The sequence below is a fragment of the Rana temporaria genome, chromosome 6, assembly GCF_905171775.1.
Source record: "Rana temporaria chromosome 6, aRanTem1.1, whole genome shotgun sequence".
Lineage (NCBI taxonomy): Eukaryota > Metazoa > Chordata > Amphibia > Anura > Ranidae > Rana > Rana temporaria.
The window spans coordinates 66,961,693-66,983,927 of record NC_053494.1 but is presented as its reverse complement, the minus strand read 5'-3'; the positions used below and the strand labels follow the sequence as shown (position 1 = coordinate 66,983,927).

Sequence of the window (22,235 nt, the reverse complement as noted above, 5' to 3'; positions counted from 1 at the left end):
GGTTCTCTGAATAGAACTGACCTAATTTCAGGTTCCAAAAAAGAAAAGGAAGATAAATTTGAATTCAAAATTGTTTTGGATTATAATATCCAACACAAACAGTTTGAAAAAATAGTAGGTAAACACCGGGATGTATTAAGGAAAGATAAGGTTCTGGGAGCTGTTCTTCCTCCACATCCTCTTTTTATTTACAAAAAGGCACCCACCTTAAGAGATGTAATTGCCCCAGGGGCCATTGATCCACCCATGTTTAAGGAAAATATAATATTTTCTTTCCTTTCAGGGTTTTATGCCTGTGGACGCTGTCAAGCGTGTAAGCAATGTAAATTTAACAGGGAAAAACTTAAAGAATTAACTTCCTTTTCTACTCAAAAAACGTACACTATTAGGAATCGTATCACATGTGGTACTGTTGGCGTGGTCTATATGATGGAGTGCGATTGCGGACTCCAGTATATAGGCCAAACCTCAAGACCCATGGGAGTACGGATTGGCGAACATGTGAACAACATTAAAAGAGGGTTATGTACACACAGTGTCTCTAGACATTTTCGACAACACCACAATAGAGACCCCAAATGTCTGAAGTTTTGGGGGATTGAGAGGGTAGACCGTCACTGTAGGGGTGGAAATTATATGCGTCAAATCAGTCAGCGTGAGTCCCACTGGATAGTAGAGACCAAAGTTCTTAGCCCTGATGGGTTAAATGTTGACTTTGATTTGAACTGTTTTATTTCTGATAAATAAAAATGATTTTTTATTATTTTTTATATATTAGTATTTCCATAATATTTAATATATTATTTGGTACCGATTATTTATTTAATTATATACCGTTATATAATTTTTGTCTCTTCTGATATTTTTCTGATAATCTGTTTGTTAATCATGTAATAATTAGTGGACTGCTTTTTGTAAAATAGCATCGGGTGATGTTTCATATGTTGCTGTAAACTTTTAGGAATTTTATATTGGAGCTATACTGTATTTTAGCCACATGATGGCGATAGAATCTTTAGTAATTACTAGAGGTTTTATATTCTATATTATGGTTGTTTCTCTATATTTAAGAGTATTATGAGATAATGCATATATATTTTTTTAATTTTACTTTATTAAACTTATTTGTTTTTACTAATTGTGCAAGCTGAAAGGCACTGTCAGTCTTTCTCCTATGTCGGCTGCCACAGCAATATGCCGCTTCATCCCGCCTATTGTTGTTGAGCCTCGGCTTGTCACCATAGTAACAGCCGTCTATATTAAAATGAATGGGTGACACCGTAGCCACGCCCCTCTGAGGAAGTGCCGTTTAGAACGCAACGCGTACGGGGGAGGCAGCTACATATAACGTCACCCGCTGCTACACAGTCCACATGTGATTACTTTATGCTGTTTGGTTCGGCCGCTATGTGAGTACCCTGTGCTATTTTTTAAATAAATGCTTGTTTTATTCAAAGCGGAGAGCACTTAGATTCTTCCTTTTTTTTTTTTGCATACCTGCATCGCCTGCTAAGTTTAAGGGAGATTGTTCTCTGTGGAGTCCTAAGCAATATTTGGAAGATTTACTTTGAGGCATTTGATCTTTGGTTTATCTGCTTTGCATGACTTCCTGGTGATTCAGGGGTCCATGCCGAAAGGTGAGAGTACCTAGAGAGACCTATGGTGGAGGGATTGTCACTATTTGTGAATTCTTCAGCACTGGTGGATCATCACTATGGACTTTTTTCACTTCATACATGCTTAATTTATATATTTAATATTCATTTTCCTCTTTTGGATATCGATTTTCACATTTTGTTATTATTTTTAATAGATTCAAAAGAACCCAACACATACCTTTCCTGCATAGTGAAGAAGGGTAAATATGGTTTTATCCTTCAGCTGCTTCAGTTTTTGAAATTTCAGGTGGTTTCCTTGTTCCTGAATTAGTTTTTCAACAAATGAGACATCAGTTGCCTTAGGGAACCAGCATTCTTCATCAAGAAGGGCCAAGACACCAGGTGGGTTGTTCTTCAGAAAGACAAAAACAAACTGGTATAGACCCAAACAAGCTATATTACATGTTACTGTATATAATATATATTTATTATTAGCTTACAGGTCTTTCGATGAGCTCAATGCATGGCTGCAGATCAAGACCAAAATCAATGAAGTTCCATTCAATGCCCTCTCTTTGATATTCCTCTTGCTCCAGAATGAACATAGTGTGGTTGAACAACTGTTGAAGTTTTTCATTGGTATAGTTGATGCATAACTGCTCAAATGAGTTGACCTGAAAGATAAAAGCACAATTAAGTTGGATGCAGCTCATATATACAGTATACACAAATAGTTCATTTATGTAACTATTCATATCTAAATTGTTTTGCCTTTTTAAAAGAAACGATTCCCAAGTGAACAAAAGGCATCATGGGTAAACTAAATGCATTTGCATCAGTAGCAATAACAGGGTCTTCTAGTCACCATCTTAATGTAGCAGGGCCATAGCATCTATTTCTGTGTGTTGTGGTGTTGTTTTCATACCTAATCAGCTTTCATTACACAGCAACTTAAAGTGATTCTAAAGGTTGTAATTTAATTTGGTGCTATGACAAAGTCTAACATTCGTCTACATATTCAACACACCTGACACATGAATAGGTAAATTAATTTAGGTTATTTAGGGTTTGGTCCTTATGAAGAAGTCCAAAAGGGGGATGCAATGCGTCTAGGAGGGAGGAGCCAAGTCCGTGATGTCACACCGGCGCCGCAAAAGTTTAAATAATGGTGAGCTGGCTGAGAAAGAGATTTTATATGTGCATTTTTCAAAGTCTTTTTGTAAGTGGCCCCACCCCTGCTCTCTCCTCATTGGCTCACTGGCTGCTGTGTGAGCCATTGAGAATAGAGAGACCCAGGAGAGCCGCTGCTCTCATGCACATTGCTGGAACAAAATGGGGCTCAGGTAAGTATAAGGGGGGTTGGTGGAAGGACCTGCACCCAAAAGGTTTTTTACCTTAATGCATAGAATGCATTAACCACTTAACGCCCGCCGCACGACTATTTACGTCCGCAAAATGGCACGGACAGGCAGATGGGCGTGTATATACGTCCTTGCCTTTCCGCGGGTCGGGGGTCCGATCGGGACCCCCGCTGCGTGCGGCGGGTGGCTTACCTCGGGGAGCGATCCGGGACGACGGCGCGGCTATTCGTTTATAGCAGCTCCGTCGCGATCGCTCCCCAGAGCTGAAGAACGGGGAGAGCCGTATGTAAACACGGCTTCCCCGTGCTTCACTGTGGCGGCGCATCGATCGTGTCATCCCTTTTATAGGGGAGACACAATCGATGACATCAGACCTACAGCCACACCCCCCTACAGTTGTAAACACACACTAGGTGAAGACACGTTCAGCGCCCCCTGTGGTTAACTCCCAAACTGCAACTGTCATTTTCACAATAAAGAATGCAATTTAAATGCATTTTTTGCTGTGAAAATGACAATGGTCCCAAAAATGTGTCAAAATTGTCCGAAGTGTCTGCCATAATGTCGCAGTCACGAAAAAAATCGCTAATCACCGCCATTAGTAGTAAAAAATGTTTTTTTTATAAAAATGCAATAAAAATATCCCCTATTTTGTAAACGCTATAAATTTTGCGCAAACCAATCGATAAACGCTTATTGCGATTTTTTTTTACCAAAAATAGGTAGAAGAATACGTATCGGCCTAAACTGAGGAAAACAAATGTTATATATGTTTTTGGGGGATATTTATTACAGCAAAAACTAAAAAATATTGCATTTTTTTCAAAATTGTCGCTCTATTTTTGTTTTAGCGCAAAAAATAAAAACCGCAGAGGTGATCAAATACCACCAAAAGAAAGCTCTATTTGTGGGGAAAAAAGGACGCCAATTTTGTTTGGGAGCCAAGTCGCACGACCGCGCAATTGTCTGTTAAAGCGACGCAGTGCCGAATCGCAAAACCTGGCCTGGGCATTTAGCAGACTAAAGGTCCGGGGCTTAAATGGTTAAGCTAAAAAAAATAAAAAAAAACTTCTGTCTTTGGAACCACTTTATTAGCAAGAGGATTTATAGTAACAGATAGAGAATAAAGACCTAGATCGCCGCTCGCAGCTGAGGAGAAATGTCCTCCTTGGATCCACAGAAGCAGGGTGACGGCATGTCAATGTTCTCATCCAGAGAGTGCTCAAGCATCAATAGAGGAAATGCTGTACTCCCAACCAGCCCAATGCATCATAAAAGTGAATAGCAACCTCAGCCTACAAGTCACCACCAAACCACGTCCCTGATGCATTTTGCTCCATCCCCTGGGAGCTAATTTCTAAGGAGAGCGGTGTTTCCTCTATTGATCAGATACAATATGTAAAACTTTGCAAGGAATACTCAATCACATACAAGGAAAATAAAAAAACAGCATTTTTGTTTGTACATGATTGTATTGATAGAAACCAGCAGCTCCCCCTCATTTCAGAGCTTCCCCTCAGATCTAAAGAAAATGCACTTAAAGTGCACTTGCAGTGCACAGTATATTTGTCTTTGGAAAATCAACCTCCCCATGTGTATGACTGTGTTTTTTTTAGTCTATTACATAAAGAATGTGTTGCAGTTCATGGCTGTGACTATGGTCTGACATATAAAGCAAATCAGTCCACATTTTTGTAGGTAATTAATGTCTTCCAGTTCAGCTACAATATTTATACCCTCATTAGGCCTCATTTATATGCCCAATAAAAATGCATTTACATACTGTATAAATGCAGCTGGATTGTTTTCAGTTGAGTCCTTTACACAGGTACATAAACATACACAGTGTTGAGATCTGTAATATAAGATCCAAAAATCTTCATCTGAGAAAATATGTATGCACGTATGCCAGATGCAGGTATCGAAAAAAAAAAATATTATTTTTACGCAAATAATTACAGATCATTACACAGGAACTTGGAACAGGAATGTGTAATGGAATCAGAAAAAACTATTATGCCCGTGTGAATTTAGCGTAAATTATAACGCATAATGTATTTTATTGGAGCCATTTTGTTGTTTTATGAGCATAATATTAAAGCGCATAAATGGACAAAGATAAAATATATTTAGTAAATATTTGCAATACAGGCACATTTTTCTAAAAGTGTGTGTAAACCCTAATAATGGATGTATTAAATCTGCCCCCTTTTGGAATGCTAAATATACCAATAGTGTTTTGTCATATCTGTTTAATAAGTAAAATCTACCTGTTAATTTTTCCAGAAATCTTGTGAGCTGATAACTTAGAAATTCAGAACTGTGTTGTCATGTCATTGGGGAAGGTAGGAGGCAGAGCACACTAGGGGCCAGATTCACAAACAGCGGCGCAAATTAAGTTACTCAAAACATATTTCATTTAAGTTACGGCGCCTTAATTTTGTGTCGTAAGTGCCGTATCCACAGCGCATTTGCGCTCCAAATTGCGCAAGCGTAACTTAAATCCCGAGGCGTAAGGCGGGGTTATTGCAAGTGGGAAGGAAGTGGGCGTGCTCCATTGTAATGAGCCGTGACCCCATGCAAATGAAGGGCCGGCCATACTGCGCATGCGCGCACAAATCTGCACCTCACTGGGCATGTGCAGAACTTGGCTCGGTGCAATCAGTGAGATAGGAAAAAGGCCAAGCGTACTTAGATTGAGAATCACCCTGTGTATAAATAGACCCAGACAAACACACTTCCCTTGCAAAAGTACATCCCTGTGTTCCCCTTCCTAGAGCAAGTTGCTTCTGCTCTGTCATCTGTTGGTGTGTGTTGGTGAGTTTCGTGTTAGTTAAAAGATTTGGAGGAGTAGTAGAGTGTAGTAGTTGTGTGTTTTTTCTGATTGTATTTTTTGTTTGTTTTTTCTGATTGTTTTTTTTCTGAGTGTATTTTCTGTTTGTTTTTTCGGAGTTTGTTTTTGAATTTGTATTAGCTGTCTGCTTGTGTGCTTTGATTTTTGTGTTTGTTTGTTGTGTGAGTATTTTTGTTTGTTTGTTGTGTGAGTATTTTTGTTTGTTTGTTGTGTGAGTATTTGTGTTTGTTGTGGGTGTTATGGCACCGAAGCGCAGGAAGCTTAATTTTTCTACCACAGAGAAGCAGATTCTTGCTAGGGCCCTCGCCCGATATGGGCGTTATTTGCATGGCCCTGAGAGCCGGAACACCTCCCCGGCCAAGAGGAAGGAGATCATCCAGAAAATCACGGATCAGATCAATGCGGCGGGGGGGGAGACGAGGACCCCCAGTGGGATACAAAAGAAGATAAACGATCTTAAGATCCTGGTCCGTGACAAGATGGCCAAGATCAATGCCCATGCCACGGGCACTGGAGGAGGCCCACCCTGCCCCGTCAGGCTGAGTGAGGAGGAATGGGCAGTGGCCCGGTGTTTCCACCCACAGCAGGTGGTGGGCCTGCCTGGCTATCAATCTGATTCTCCTGTGAGGACAGGTAAGTTTTGGGTTTTTCTATCTGGTGATTAGCATGTGTGGGTGGGGGAAGGGAAGATGTGCCAAGTGTGTGGATCCTCCAACCTGTGATTGTTTTGTGTCCTCCACAGATGGCCAGGAGATTGCTGGGCCATCAGGCCAGGAGGTTGCTGGGCCATCAGGCCAGGCTGCTGCACCATCCCCTGGACAACAGGCTGCAGAAGAGTCCCAAGAAGGGCAGGAGTCCCCAGGGGAGGGGAGTGGCCACACCTCCCCTCATGAGGAGGTTGAGGGGGAGGAGGATGAGGGGGGGAGGCTGAGGATGAAGATATGGACATTGCCAGGCAAGTCCTTTTGGCCTCGGATTTGTTGACCCTTGAGGCTACCCCTGAGGCTGGCAGCAGTCAGGCCACCATCAGGGGTAGCCCCTCCCACTCCTCCCCCAACAGGCCTCAACCAACAAGGGTCTCTCTCTCCCCTCCTCCCAGGCCACAAGCCTCAGCTGCAGGCAGGATGGCGACCCATGAGACCAGGGGGGTGGCCGAGCGTCTGCCGGCCAATCTGCAGAGGGACAATGCCCGGCAGACCCGCAATCTGGGTCAGATCAAACAGACTCTGACCCAGATGGAGGCCAGCCTGGGTTCAATTAAGGAGTCACTCACTGATGTGGCCACAAACTCCTTGGCGGTCATCACATGCATTTGTGACCTGCAGACCGCCACAACAGGCGTGGCCCAGGAGGTGAGTGCCCTGACCCAGGCTGTCCAGGACAATACCCGGGCTGTCCAGGCCAATACGGCTGCCCTCACTCTGTCTGACCAGGATAGCAGTGGCTTTGGAGGGCAGGCCAGCAAGAGGACAGTCACCAGGGGAGGCTCCTCCTTCCCCTGCTCACCCACCCCCCCAGGATGATCCTCCTTCCCCTGCTCACCCACCCCCCCAGGATGATCCTCCTTCCCCTGCTCACCCCCCCCCAGGAGGCTTCTCTGGTTGGCCGTGGCCGTGGGCGGCCCAGGCGTAGCTTACGCCGCCGCCGTTAATTTGTGGGGGTACTTTTGATTTTTTATTTTTATTTATTTTTTTAGTATACTGTACTTATGATTTGTTTAATGTGTGTGAATGATGTGTGAATGTGGGGGTGGCATTCCTGATTAAATAAGGGTGTCACCCTCAGTTTTGGTAGGGATCCCCAGGACCAGGGAGAAGTGATCCCAGGTCCATGTGAATGGTGTATGAATGCACAGTGACATAATTGGAGCCGTGGAGGGGCGTTACTGCTCCCAAGTACCATTGGGGGTACTTTGATCTAATCCAATTAGATGTGCATGTGATGTGACTGTGCTAGGGACCACAGTGGTGTGCATTCATGCATTCTCATTGTGACATGATTAATGTGTGTGTTTACTGTGCAAAGATGCATTCTGCGAGGCATCTCCTGACTGCTGTTCCCTCAGAAGAGGGGGTACCCTCGGTTACTAATGTCACTAGTATAGTTATGACCATGGATGCCCCTGGCATGTTGGCATACAGATTGTTGTCCTGCAAGTGTGTGTGCTCAGCTCTTCCTTAATGGTGTTGCTTTAGCTGACCTTTACACGGCTTGTGTAAAATTAGGGCACCTTTTATAAAGTGTAATTTTACACCATGAAACTAACAGAAGCGCACAGGGCGTAATCTACGCCGCACACACTTAATTTTGTGGATCGCCTTATCTCCCTCATTTGCATCTTTGCCTATCAAAACAGCGGCGTGTCTAGCGTATTTTGCGTGCGAAGAAGCGCCGGTGTAATTATTTTAGGTAGGACGGAAAAACCTGGATTTCAGGCGTATCTCGTTTTGAGGATCAGGCGCAAAAATACGCGCGGCGCAAATTTCAATTACGCCGCTCATCTCGAGTTAAGTCGGCGCATCTGCTTTGTGAATCTGGCCCTATATTTCTGACACATCAACATTTTTTTATATTTGCAGCATGTTTAAATGGATACAACTTGGGAAATGTGCATGTATGAAATATATATATTTTTTCATTTTGACTTGATGTACGTTTTAAGGTTTATTCCTTTAAAATGCTGATCATACAGAAATGTACTGGTAGATCCTGGAATAAACTCAATCAGATACTAATTTCCTGTTTGAGATGACAGTACATGTCTATGCTGCAGTGAAACACTAACAGTGTTGTCAGCTCAGCCCAGTTCTCTCCTGATGGACTACAGAAAACCTCCCTTCCTATCATCTCCATAACATAAGGGGATTGTTCTGTAGTTCAATAAATCAGATCAACATTTCTTGTACAGGACTAGCTTAAAATGCCTTTGAAGTGTTGTCCTTTAAGTGTTAACCATGCATTGGGATATATGAACAGTGAGCATGGTATCCACATTCTGAAACCTTTCAGGCCGAGTACTCACGAGCAAACATGTCCGTTCGAAATGTCCGACGGGCTGTTTCCGGCGTACAAGGCTGTTTTTTCATTTGGCCCGCTGGCTTGTACACACCAGCGGACGATATTTCCCTGCGGACCTGAACGCGTGCACGTAATCCACGTTTGACGTCACTATAAAGGGAAAGGCCAAAGTCAATGGCGACGCCCTCTGTTCCGCTTTTGCTAGTTACGGCTTTGCTCGTGTTAGTGAAGGTTTGGTTAGAGCTGATTCGCGCTTCTCGGTCTCCAGGCTTTAGCAGGTAGTATTTTCTCGTTCAGTGCGTGTGCTTGTGGGTACGTAGTTGGCATTCGGGTACAGGCGTGCAGTTCGTTCTGCTTAGCAGATTCGTACTGTGCGTTCGTATCTGTGTGTCGTGCGTTCTTTGCAGGTACCGCTGGATTTGATTGTGCTTTCTGTTGGAGTGTGTTCTTGACTGACCAGCCGGCCGGTTTGAAGCCATGATGGAGCAGCAGCGTCAATTTTCGCGAGTTGGTGCTGTTTATGGGATGGCTGCTGGATATGTTCATTATTCCAGTACTTTGGCCAGAAACAGGGGGCGGAGGCGTTTCTGGACCAAGAATTGGTTGCGCCAGCGTGACCAGTTCTCACATATGCCTCTGCTTAGGGAAATCCAGGAGAATAATCCTAATGACTATAGGAATTTTCTCCGCATGACGGACCCCGTATTCAACAGTCTGCTGGATCTTCTGTCCCCCTATATCACGAGGCAGGACACTGTGATGCGCCAAGCCATCACGGCCGAGCAGAGGCTTATTGCCACGTTGCGGTACCTGGCGACTGGGAGGAGCCTGCAGGACCTCAAGTTCTCGACAGGCATCTCTCCGCAGGCGCTTGGGGTCATCATACCGGACACGTGTGCTGCCATCATTAAAGTTATGCACGAGGAGTATATGAAGGTAAGTTTCCTCATTTTAACCTCACAATGTGTCTTTAATAATGTGGCAAACTAACTTTTTATTTTATTTCCCAGATATGCTGTGTGTTTAACTAAACGTTCCCTTTTCTCACTATGCATGTTGATATCAGCTTTTACATGTTCTTTTTATTTTGGCCTACCTGCATATTTTGATCTTACCCAATATTAACCTGTCCAGCATGCTATCTTCGGGCCAACCCCCACCATGCCACTTTATTTTAATTTTTTTGGTTTTCTAAAAACAGTTTAAACACCCCCCACCCCCCCTTCAAAGTGTTTTTGTCCCCATCAGAGGGCTGTGGAGTCTGTTATTAATTAAGTGGCCCTATATATTTGTGCCCCGAAATTCTCCCTTCAAAATTTGCAAATGCTATTTAAAAATTGTAAAGTTGCACAAGGATGCTTGTAGGATTATGTTTGCAATGTTTATGTGCCAAAGTACTAAATCTCTTTTTTTGTTTGTCCCCACAGCTACCCTCCACACCACAGGAATGGCAGTCTGTGGCTTCCCAATTTGCCGAGCGGTGGGATTTTCCTAACTGCGGTGGAGCAATAGATGGGAAACACGTCCGCATTGTGCCCCCACCCCACTCGGGGTCCTACTATTATAATTACAAGGGTTATCATAGTATAGTGTTGATGGCGGTGGTGTCGGCACAGTATGAGTTTCTCTATGTGGACGTGGGGAAGAACGGCCGGATGTCAGATGGGGGAGTGTTCGCACGGACTGATTTCTATGATCGTCTCCAAACTGGTGGTCTGGCATTGCCACCAGATGAAGATAATGTGGAAGGACTTCCGTTTGTGTTCCTAGCGGACGAGGCTTTTGGCCTTGGACCTCACCTAATGCGGCCTTTTCCCCAGAGGACCCTCACCTCAGAGAGGAGTGTGTTTAATTTTCGGTTGTCCAGGGCTCGGAGGGTAGTCGAGAATGCCTTTGGGATCCTCAGCAACCGGTTCCGCCTGTTCCTGACATCGATACATTTGGCGGAATATAAATTGAACACCGTTATATTTGCCTGCTGCATTTTGCACAATTTTCTACGCAGGCACTCCCAGACGTACCTAGCCCCCATGGGCTCTGAGGCAGGACTACCCTCAGAGAACATTCCTGGCCTGGACACTGGTCGCGCTGGCTTGGCCCCCCAATCTGCTCGTGAGGTACGCGACAAATATGTTGAGTACTTCATGGGTCGGGGGGCCATTGCTATGCCAGATCATATTTCTTTCTAATTCGGCCCCCAAAAGAAAGGAATATTCTCACAACTAATAAATAATTAGACCATTGGACTTTATACAGTTGTTTGTCATTACTGCTTTTTCTCTATTTTTCTGTCTTCCAGGTTATCTCCAAAAATAGTGCACTTCTAGTGCCAGATTTACTTACTCAGATGTATTAACTAACCACATTTGCACATTATTCACTCATCTACAAACTGGGTATTCAGTCTATAAATAAGAAGCCACTCTTTTTTCTGCTTTTGATGTCTCATTTTTTTTTTTTATTTTAGTCATTTTTTAACAAGAAATGTGTATTTTTAGGCAGAACACATTTCCTGCAAATTCTTGAGACAAAATATTGGCTTTTAATTATTTATTTTTTGGTCTTTATTGACAGTGATTATCAATAATAATGATCGAAACACAATGTAACAATAATTTCACTGAAACTATACGCAAGAATTTTTGGGCTTGTCATTTGTTTGTGTCTAATTTTTTAAACAAGATTTTAACACAACACAAAAATTTTTTTGTTTTTTTCTAAAATTAGTTAACTTCTTTCTTTAGGTGAGATTTATTGTTCGTTTTGTGATCTGAAACTGGAAACATTTACAAACCAAAAAAGATCAACACCAAACAAAAATTTAAAAAAAGAACAGCAGTCAGTCATATGGATGGTGTGCTTTCACACTGGAACACGCCAAAATTTCTAAATGCACACATTCAGTGAAAACTCGCCAAATGTCATTGGTTAAACAGACAAATGGCCACATGTGCTATCTGACATCATGGGTGATCAATGTCTGTGTTTTGTGGGAGCAAACCCTTCCTCTCAACTACTTGAGGATCGAGGAGGGGTTTGTACCCACAAAGCACAGACAATAGATAGTCTGTGATGGCAGATAGCACATATTGGCACACTGTGTGTGCATTTAGAAATTTTGGCGTATTATAAAGTACAAAAATTAAAAAGGGTTTTGTGGGCGGGGGATGGGCGGGGGATGGGCTTCTGTGGTTCAGTCTTTGACACGGCCCATCATGTCCATGATATTTTTGTAATTTTGGTTGATGACTAGCATCCTTTGTCGCATGTTCTCCATTTCCGTGCTACACTCTGAAATGACATTTCGCACATTCTGCTCCATGACTAGCATCCTTTCCTGCATAATGTCCATTTCCGTGCTGCACTCCATTAGTTGCTGTACAATGATAGAAGCACTTGCACGTGAAAAATGTGCTACTCCATCTTGATCCCCTAAAAAGAAACAAATTGGCATTCAAAATATGTAAATAATTTCCAGCCTATCTGCATATGTTTGGCCCTATTAATATAGGGGTGACACTGACCTGATGGCCTGATAATTTCCACATCCCCAATTTCTTCATCTTCTATCACTCCTCCTTCTTCCACCACCTCCCCATCATCTTCTATCACTCCTCCTTCTTCCACCACCTCCCCATCATCTTCGACTCCTCCTTCATCCATCAATCCACCTTCTTGCAATTCGCCAAATTGTTCTTCCGCCACTTGCCCTTCATCTGATATAAATTCTAAGTCCAAAATAACTTCTTCCTCCTCTCTTCCTTCCTCCTTTCTTCCTTCCTCTTCTCCTTCCACATCCTCTTCTCCTTCCACATCCTCTTCTCCTTCCACATCCTCTTCTCCTTCCACATCCTCTTCTCCTTCCACATCCTCTTCTCCTTCCACATCCTCCTCTCTTCCTTCCCCAGCCTCCTCCTGCTCAACATGTGGAGGTGTTTGATTTTCCGGGTGTCTGGCCCTCTCTGCCTCCTCCAATTGCTGGCGTCTTCTTTCCCCTATAAGAAATAATAAAAAACAAAAGGTATACTCATCAGCACACTGATATTGGATATCATAAATCGCACACATTGCATAGACGATACATTTATGATGATTTTTGGTTGTTTTTTCTTTCAGCAATCCTCCATTTTTGGCGTAGTTCTAGGCCAAGCTCTGATGCTGCCCCTTTTTTGCAAAGAAGTGACACAAATGGATGTCCCCCCAAAACATTAATTCTCGTCGACCCTCCAAATAAATATACTTTGATTTTTGAGACACAGGTGCTTTGCATTTCAAGATGTTAAAACATCAGCTTTATTTGCATTTTGGAGAATGAATCTTGTTTGCCTGTCACATTCACTCAATTTAATTTCTGTGATTTTGCTAGTCAACAATGTTGGAAAACCAAGTTTGGGGCCAGTCAGCCATGTCCAGGTGTGTTGTTCCTGGAGTAACGTCACATTTTTGCGAAACAATGTCATATTACGCGTGTTTACTATTTCACCAAATTTGTTTAAGGTTGTTATTTGACATAAACACAATACAGTATCTACACATGTTCAAAAGTAAAAGCAGGCCAAGGAGGCAGATGTGAAAAAATACATGTCAACACATTATTGCAGACATTCCCCCCCCCCTTAAATAATATGGACTTACTTTTACGCAGAATTTTGAGGATCTTCTTCATGTGATGTGGCTCCCTCAATTTTAAATCGGACCAACGCTTCCGTAGTTGCTCCTTTGACCTGGTGACACCAAACATTCTCCTCATTCTCCTTGCCACCTTGTCCATTATGTGTGACTTCCTACGGTTCGGTGTTTTGTAGGGCCCACATTCACCATCATAATCCTTCCTCCTCATGATGTAAACCAACTCCACCATTTCTTCTAACGCCATATTAGTGGCTTTATATCTTTTAGGCCTGGATCGGGACGGTCCAGCCTCTGTCCCTTCACTTGCGCCATGAGAGCTCCGTGCCCGCTCGTGTGACATCGCCATCTTTCCTTCCCACAGAGATTAGGGGCGTGGAAACGAGGAAATGTCCCGTCAGGGGCGGAGATGAGGGCGGGGATTATTGCATATGCGGAGTGTCGCGAATGCCAACAACGTATTGACGTAGGTTACGCGGAGAATATTCGCGCGATTCCAGAACCTACACAGTTAACGCCATATTTACTTTTTCAATTGATTAGGGGCATGGCAAAGGTGACGAGGGCGGCGTTTCATACATACGCGGAGTGTATAAAAGGCGCTTGACGTGATTACGTAGGTTACGTGTTAATTCAGCGAGCGGAAGAAACGAGGATTGTGAGAGAGGCAGGTAAGAAATTTAAACATGGGATCAGCAGCGGGCTCTAAAATGTAGAGCAATGGGATGGGGGTTTGGTCTGTTGGTTGCACAGTTTTATTAAGCTATTATGTCTCTTGGATACCAGAATGTGATTTTCGTACCCAAATGCTTTTGTAGACATCACAAAATAGAGAGATCAAAAATGCTGTGACTCATTAGTAATTATGTAGGGTGTATTCAGATCAGGCCAAGTATTGTTCTGTGTTGGTTGGACAGAGGTCATTAGGAAGTTTCTTTCATGTAATCAATGCTGAGGGGCAGGATATCTACACATGCAATAGTGCCTTGATGAATGCTGTCATTTGTAATAATTGTGTATGGTTGTAGATTTATATTATTTCCTGCAATGTAACCAAAGGGGCGGCATGTTAAAAAAAAATGTTAGCTAAAACCAACCAATGGGGCAGAGCTGGCCAGCATTTTCTAAACAAGAGACACTGTGTTTGTATTTCTATATAGGTACTACTTTTTTAACAACATATTCTATCAATGTAAATGCTGAGGCTTTTTTTAATTGTGTTTTTGGTTTCTTTTCATTTTTTCAATCTAGAATAAAAAAAAAAAAAAATTTATTTCACAATGGATCTCCTGCAGAGCCAAGACATTATCCAGCATTTGCTGGATAAATTTCGGGAAATGCCCATCCTGTGGGATTCAAAGCAGGACCATTACCACAATAAGGACGTACGAGCGGCAGCACTTGAACAGCTAGCAGCATACATGAGGACATGGGTGCCAGAATGCAGTGCCAACATGGTGAAGGATAAACTTGCCAACCTCAGGGGCACATATAGGAGAGCGTACAAAGCTCACCAAAAACAGCTAAGATCTGGAGCAGCAGCAAGACCACCAAAGGAACCCAAGCTGTGGTATTACAACCAGATGTCATTTTTGCGGGATCAACTGGAAGGCAGGCCATCAATGTCGAGTCTGAATCCCAACCTTTCCTCCACGCTACCTCCCAGCGGGACTTCCCAAGATCACCACAGCCCTGCAGAGTCAGATGAAGAGGGCCTGGCTGACAGAGAGGCAGATCTGCGCCTCTACGATGATGAGGTATAGTAGTTTCATAACTATTTATGTAATAATATTAATTATTGTTTGATTCTTGACTTGATATTGGTTAATAAAATACAAGCTGGGAAGTAAAAATCTAAAATCGTGGGCAAACAAATAGGTGTCAGGGATGACAACTGCAGGGGTCAGAGGGTGAGTCTGTTTTCAAGTTTAAATTCAAGGCAAAAAATAAGATTCAAGCATGAAAATGTGAGTGAGTATATTCCTAAATATATTACAACATGTCCCTTTTTTTTACACAGGAAGAAGAGACCAGCCAGGAGGTGGCAGATCCTCTCCTCACTGACAGCCAGGCCGAAGGGGTCAGTGGCAGCCAGGAGGAGGCCGGGCCCAGTGGCGTTCAGCAGCTCCCCAGGACAAGCACCACCAGCCAGGCTCCTCCCCTTTATATTAGGCCACCAGGCCGTAAGAAGAAATTGGGGGCAGTGGAGGAAGCCAGCCTCCAAATGATTAGGGAGGCGAGTGCCATCATGAGGGCCCCCCTCAACCCCACTGAGGCCTACAGTGCCTCCGTGGCACATGACCTGAATCAAGGCACGGAGGAGCAGAGGCAACTGGCAAAGGGCGTGATCAACCAGGCCCTTTGGTGGATGCAGAGGGAGCTGCTGACCCCAGACACTGGGCTATGTGACCCGGCCCGGCTTGCTGAACACCATTCTCCTGCTGCCACATCATCCCCACCTGCAAGGGCCCAGGGAAGACCCGCTGGAAGGCAGCCTGGAAGGAAGGTTGCAAGGAAGAGGAGACGTTGATGCCCTGCCTTCCATTTGATCCCCCACAAATGGCATCTTGTTTGGACTACCACAGCTTGGGTTCCTTTGGTTATGTGCTGCTGCTTCAGATTTTATTTAGTGTGCTTCCTGAGGTTGGCTAGTTTATCCTTCACCATGTTTCAAATGCAAGTTTGCATGTATGTTGCTAGCTGTTCAAGTGCTGCCATTCTGTTTTTGATCCTTTTTATAATTTGCTCAAATAAAAGCCTTTTTGTTGATTTGAAAAACGTGCCTATTGTTTGTAATACTGTGGGTATTATTTTAGGCATCAAACATTACAAACAAATAAAATGATTAATCTAAAATATTCACTAACTCATGTGGGGGGGGGGGGGGGGTCATTTGGTGTGCCAACATGGTAGACAATTTAAACAACCTTCAACAAAATCATGTTAAATATACAAACAAAAGCTAAATCAAAACTATTTCCTATTAAAATATTCTAAATGGTGACATAACTATAAACACCTAAAGAAAGTGGGAAAGATAACCATTAAACATTAAAAGCAAAAAAAATGAAATGTGGAGGACCACTAAAAATATGATACGTCGGGCCAATAAAAGTTTGCAAAAATCTTACTACATCACAGCTAACAAATGTCACTTTTCAGTATGGAACAACTCAGTTGAAATAACATGAGCTAAATAACTGATTAGTTATAGCAAGAGAAGAATGAATAAAACGACGGCATCAAGCATTGGTTATTGTGTGTTTTGCTTCAGTGTTCTATTGCTAGAATTAATCTTTCTATTGACGAATGTGCCATATCCCAAAGAAACGTGAGTTTTACCTGAACGAGCGCTCCCGTGGCCTCATTTAGTCTGAGCATGCGCGGGGTTTTTGTACGTTGGTTTTGTGTACTCACCACCAAACATGTACGTTCGGACAGGATTTGAGCGGACGGTTTTAAAACAAGTTTGGAAATAAATGTCTGCTGGAAAACGGCCCGGCGGGCAAATGTACGGTGAAATTCTGTACGCTCGTAACTACACACGACCAAACATGTATGCTGAAACTGGTCCGCGGGCCAGTTTCAGCAAACATGTTTGGTCGTGAGTATGGGGCCTCAGTGTTACAGGCTATTAGTTCATCAATGTGGAATATCCCCTCAGATGGATCTAGCTGGGACCAAAGATATGTTCAAACTTTGTTGCCAATTTTTGACAAAAATCTATCAGCTATTGTTGTAGTAGCTGATGGGGTTTTATGTTCACGTATAGCTTTATGATTAGCCGCCAACTAAGTTATTTCAAACTTTTTCAACAATATCACCTTTCACATTAACAAATAAAGTTATCTATTAGCTTACATACGATGTGATCAAATTATCAATATTGCTAATCAATATCTACATATTTTTCACATAGGTAATGATAATTTAATAACAGCCAGTCATTTTACTTACCTCAAAAATCTCAAATCCAGCAATGTCAAGAATACCCAAGAAAGAGGCTCCTTGCCTCTTGGTTTTATCCAGAGCTTTGTTAACCCGATTAAGAATCCACAAAAAGAGTCGTTCATAAGTTGCTTTGGCTAAAGCTTCAACTGCAAAGTCAGCCTATAGGCAGGAACATAGCAAAAAATTAAAAGATAACACTATATGTAAAAATATGATAGCATACAAAAGATAGCCTAGAATAAAAAAATTATAAAACAGAAATGCCATAAACATCCTTGAACACAGCCCAATGGCCCAATTAGTATTCAGACAACATTCTATGTTCTTCAACCACCTTAATCAAATCCATGGATCGTGACATTTACACTCAACCCTACAATGTAAATGGTCATGTATCTCAGTAGACTGTACAACAATAACTGAAAACCTACCTGTTCTTTGGTTTGAGCTTTTTGCACAAAATCCCTTCCAACCTTGATGCGAGGGCTCAGCATGCATCTTGTAAAGTCTGTCACATTAATTCCCATAAGGTGACAACATTTCTGGGCAGCTGAGAATATATTAAGTAAAGTTAAGTGACTTGTATTTTTAAAGTAAATCAGGACTCAATTACAGGCGTGCCTTAGGAAAGAACAGTCTTTGCTACCTACATGTGTAAAGAACTAGTTTCTCCTTGTGTTTTGATAAAACAGGCCTAATGCAGTTTGTATACAATTCCATCGTATTTATATTTACAGTCTTTCTTGAATTTGTGGATTTTTTTGTATTGACATAAATACAAACACCAATGCTTTGTTCAGTATACACCCTTTACAGCACCTGATATTTGACCTGCTTTTTGAGTAAAGAATATTCACTCAAAAGTGGTCAATATTCACTTCAGTTATGTGAAAAGCATCTGCATATGATTGGGTGTTTAAAGTTAACAGGAATTTGCTTTTTGCACAATTGTATAATTAAGGTGAGTATCCAAACAATCTTTTAAATGAAGATTCTCAATGCCTTTAGTAAATTAGCCTCATGTTGGTATTTCAATCAAATTTTGTTATTATATATTAACTACCATATATATTCAAGTATAAGTGGACCCGAATATAAGCTAAGGCACCTAATTTTGCCACAAAAAACTGGGAAAATGTATTGACTCGAGTATAAGCCTAGGGTGTCCGTCTGCATGCCTCATTGTGCCTCACTTTGCCTCACTGTGTCCATGTGCATGCTTCACTGTGCCCATGCCTCACTGTGCCCATGCCTCACTGTGCCCATCCCTAGACTGACGTTTAACATGGGAATCTATGGAAGGGATGCCCGGCTTTGAAAAATCGGTGCTCCCCAGCCGTAGGTCTCCCAGACAAAAAACATTGCACACTTGTGTGCCAAGTTCCGGGTCCAGGGGACCTACGACCGGCTGGTACCGGGTCCTTAAAATCACCAGAGAAACATCGGAGTCTATGGAAGGGGTGCCCAGCTTTGAAAAACCGATGCTCCCTGGCCAACACACTTTTCACACTTGTAGAGGAAGGTTGTGCCAAGATTGCGGTCAAGAGGACCTATGACCGGCCGGTACCGAGTCCCCAAAGTCCAGGAGATCAGGCGCAAAAAGGTGACTCGAGTATAAGCCGAGTGGGGGGGGGACAAAAAAATGTGCTGAAAAACTTGACTTATACTCGAGTATATATGGTATATTACCAATTAATATATTACTGAAGAAAACTCCAGGCAAACGGCTAAATAAACATTTTAAATACATATACATGTACAATGTCATTGGAGAATGAATACGCATTATCACTTTTGTGAGCAATGAACTTCTAATGTAAAAGACTTAACGGGAAACATTACAGTAAGATTTCAGTCAATGCAGTGTGACAAGGGTTTGTGATTCACCAGAATATCTGACTTTAATTGCAAACACATTTTTGAGGATGAGCAGTTAGCATACATTTCAAACGTAGCAGTATTATCTCTATTTAAAACATTGATTAATGCAGAAAGTCTAGAGTTTAATACGCTTTATTAGCTAATTTAAATGTAAGTTCACTTTTTCAGAAAAAAATGGAAAGGTGAGATAACATCGTACAGTACACCCTCTGCAACTACCAGTCCCCGCTCTACTTACCTCACTGGGCCATGAGCTGTCAGTGCCCATGCAGACAGGGGTGTATTTAGGTTTTGTGCTGCCCTAGGCCTGACTAAACTTGTGCACCCCCTAATTTAAATATGACCCACCCCTTCCTGTCAAGGCCACACCCCTTGCGGTTTTAGACCCACCCTGAAATTTTCAAGTGGGGACACTAGTTCTGATGGCCTGCGGGGGGGGGGGGCAATGGATTCCCTTATTTTGCATAGATTTCCTCTCACTTCCTGTTTGGCTATGGGACATGAAGTGAAGGGGTATCTCTGCAATGGGACAGGGATGGTAAAAAATTAGAAGCGACACCCCCCCCCCCCCCCCCCCACAGTTGCAGAAAGCGATTTTCTTTCTCCAACCAGTGATTACAGGAAAGAAAGTTGCCCATCAATGGCAGACTTAAGGCATTCTGAAAGCTTGCAAATTTAATAAATTAAAGCGTTTTTTTTATCCTAAAAAATAAATACAAATGGATCCTGTTTCTTTTAAGCCTGAGCTGTGTAATTTGGCCCCTTGTACTGTGTAATTTGGCCCCTTGTATCACCTGAAATACCTGGCCCCCTTGTATCACATGAAATACCTGGCTGATCCCGCCTGGTTCTGCCCTCCGCTCTGTAAACTGACCACAGTTTATCATGGCTGCTGAGCTCTGACACTGTGGTAAGTTTACGTGCCTCTGTCATCCGCAGCCCCCCTGTCTCTCCTGTCCTCCTCTCCCCCTTCCCCCCCTGCTGTCACCTCGTCACAGTGCCCACCCCCTCTCCTCTTGCTGTTAAAATAACTTTTACATTTTTATACAATCCTCTCTGTTTCCTAATGCTATGTGCCCCTGTGTGTGTGCTTTATGAAAAAATGATACTTATACCTTATTTCAGAGCACCGCTTGGCACTCACATGACCGTGGCCACCTCTCATGAGTACCGAGAGGCACTCTGAAATAAGGTATAGATGGCATTGTTTTTATAAAGCACACACATAGGGGCACATATCATTAGGAAACAGAGAGCATTGTATGAAGAGGACAGAGTATCTTAACAACCACTTTAAATTAGCTGATTAAGGCTATCACTTCAACTCCAAACATGTTGCATTATTCAATGGCAAACACAGTATACATACTCAACTACTCACATCTATAATAATGTAAGTTAGCCAATAAAGGGTATTAGTTAAACTTCCTTCATACATCTAATATATATAAACACTTTAAAGCCCAATTCCGGGGAAAACTTTTCAGTTTTAGCCAGGATTAAACCTTAGATTTGAGCACTGTCTGAATCCACATTGGGGAGTTTTTCCGTCGGCCACCCGCGATCGCTCCACAGAGAGGCAGAACGAGGATCTGCCAGTGTAAACAAAGCAGATCCCCATTCTATCAGGGAAGTAGAGTGAGATTGCCTGATATCTCTCTCTACTCCTTGTCAGTCCACTCCCCCCACAGTTAGAAAACACCTCCTTAGGGAACATTTAACCCTTTGTTCACCTCTGGTGTTAACCCCTTTCCTGCCAGTGTCATTTATACAGGATTCAGTGCATTTTTATAGCACTGATTGCTGTATAAATGTCACTGGTCCCAAAAAGTGTCAAATGTTTCTAGCTGCAATGTCGCAGTCCTGCTAAAAACTGCAGATCACCGCCATTTCTAGTAAAAAAAAAAAATAATAAAAATGCCATAAATCTATCCCCTATTTTGTAGACGTGATAAGTGATTTTTTTTTTTACCAAAAATATGTAGAAAAATGCATATTGGCCTAAACTGAGGAAGACATTTAAAAAAATAAAATTGGGATATTATAGCAAAAAGTAAAAAATATTGTTTTTTTCCAAAATTGTCTCTATTTTTTTGTTTATGACGCAAGAAAAAAAGAACGCAGAGGTGATCAAATATCACCAAAAGAAATTTCTATTTGTGGGGAAAAAAATGACATAAATTTCGTTTGGGTACAACGTTTTTTTTTTCAAATAGTCAAAAATGTATCTCCGTTAAAAACGCCTGTAAAGGAAATGTGGCTAATGCGAGTTACCGCATTTATACGCATTCACAAGCTGTTACATGCATTTGGCGTTTCAAATGCCTCTGAACATCCGTCCTGCAAAATGCTTCTTAGCTCAACTGCCTAGAAATGTCTATACATGACCCTGTGTACATGTGCTGATAAGATAACATAGAGGAGACTTCAGGGGCAGCTGAAAAAAATACCCAACTTCTCCTAAACGTCTGTTTACCGGCAGCAGTGTACATAAAGCCTAAAGCAGAAATACTGGTGACAAGTTCTAAGTTCTTTATTATATAAGTATACCTGTATCATCTGGCATGGAAGCCTGGTCTGTGTTTCTTTCCTTCTTGAAGACAATATTACCCAGCTGTAATACTGAGGATACCACCTTCATCATGGCTGCCACAGAGAAAAAATAGTTTTAGTTTGCTTTAAATAAACATCATCATATTTTTCCTTATTCATTTCATCAGGGTCATTTCACTAAAGCATAAGTGGTTTGCGAGGATAATTTGTTCCAGAAACATGCTTGTAATCCAAAGCAATTGTATATCAAAGCAAATCTCCCCATAAGAATTAATGGAAACTCAAATGATTCGTTCCACAACCATTTATTCATAGGTCTTTCAGTTTATAGTCCATATAAAAAGATTATAGCAATGTGATAGGTTGTGTAACCATAAAATGTCCATCCAC

At 42.3% G+C, this 22,235-nt stretch overlaps 1 protein-coding gene across 1 annotated transcript in view; it reads right to left on the bottom strand.

The window, feature by feature from the left end:
* MYH11 (myosin heavy chain 11) overlaps positions 1-22,235 on the bottom strand; it is a 149,435-nt gene that overhangs the window by 57,546 nt on the left and 69,654 nt on the right. The window contains 5 exon segments of the mRNA XM_040356919.1: positions 1,837-2,010; positions 2,099-2,272; positions 17,418-17,570; positions 17,843-17,961; positions 21,843-21,938. Of these exon segments, the coding sequence (XP_040212853.1) occupies positions 1,837-2,010; positions 2,099-2,272; positions 17,418-17,570; positions 17,843-17,961; positions 21,843-21,938 (716 nt within the window).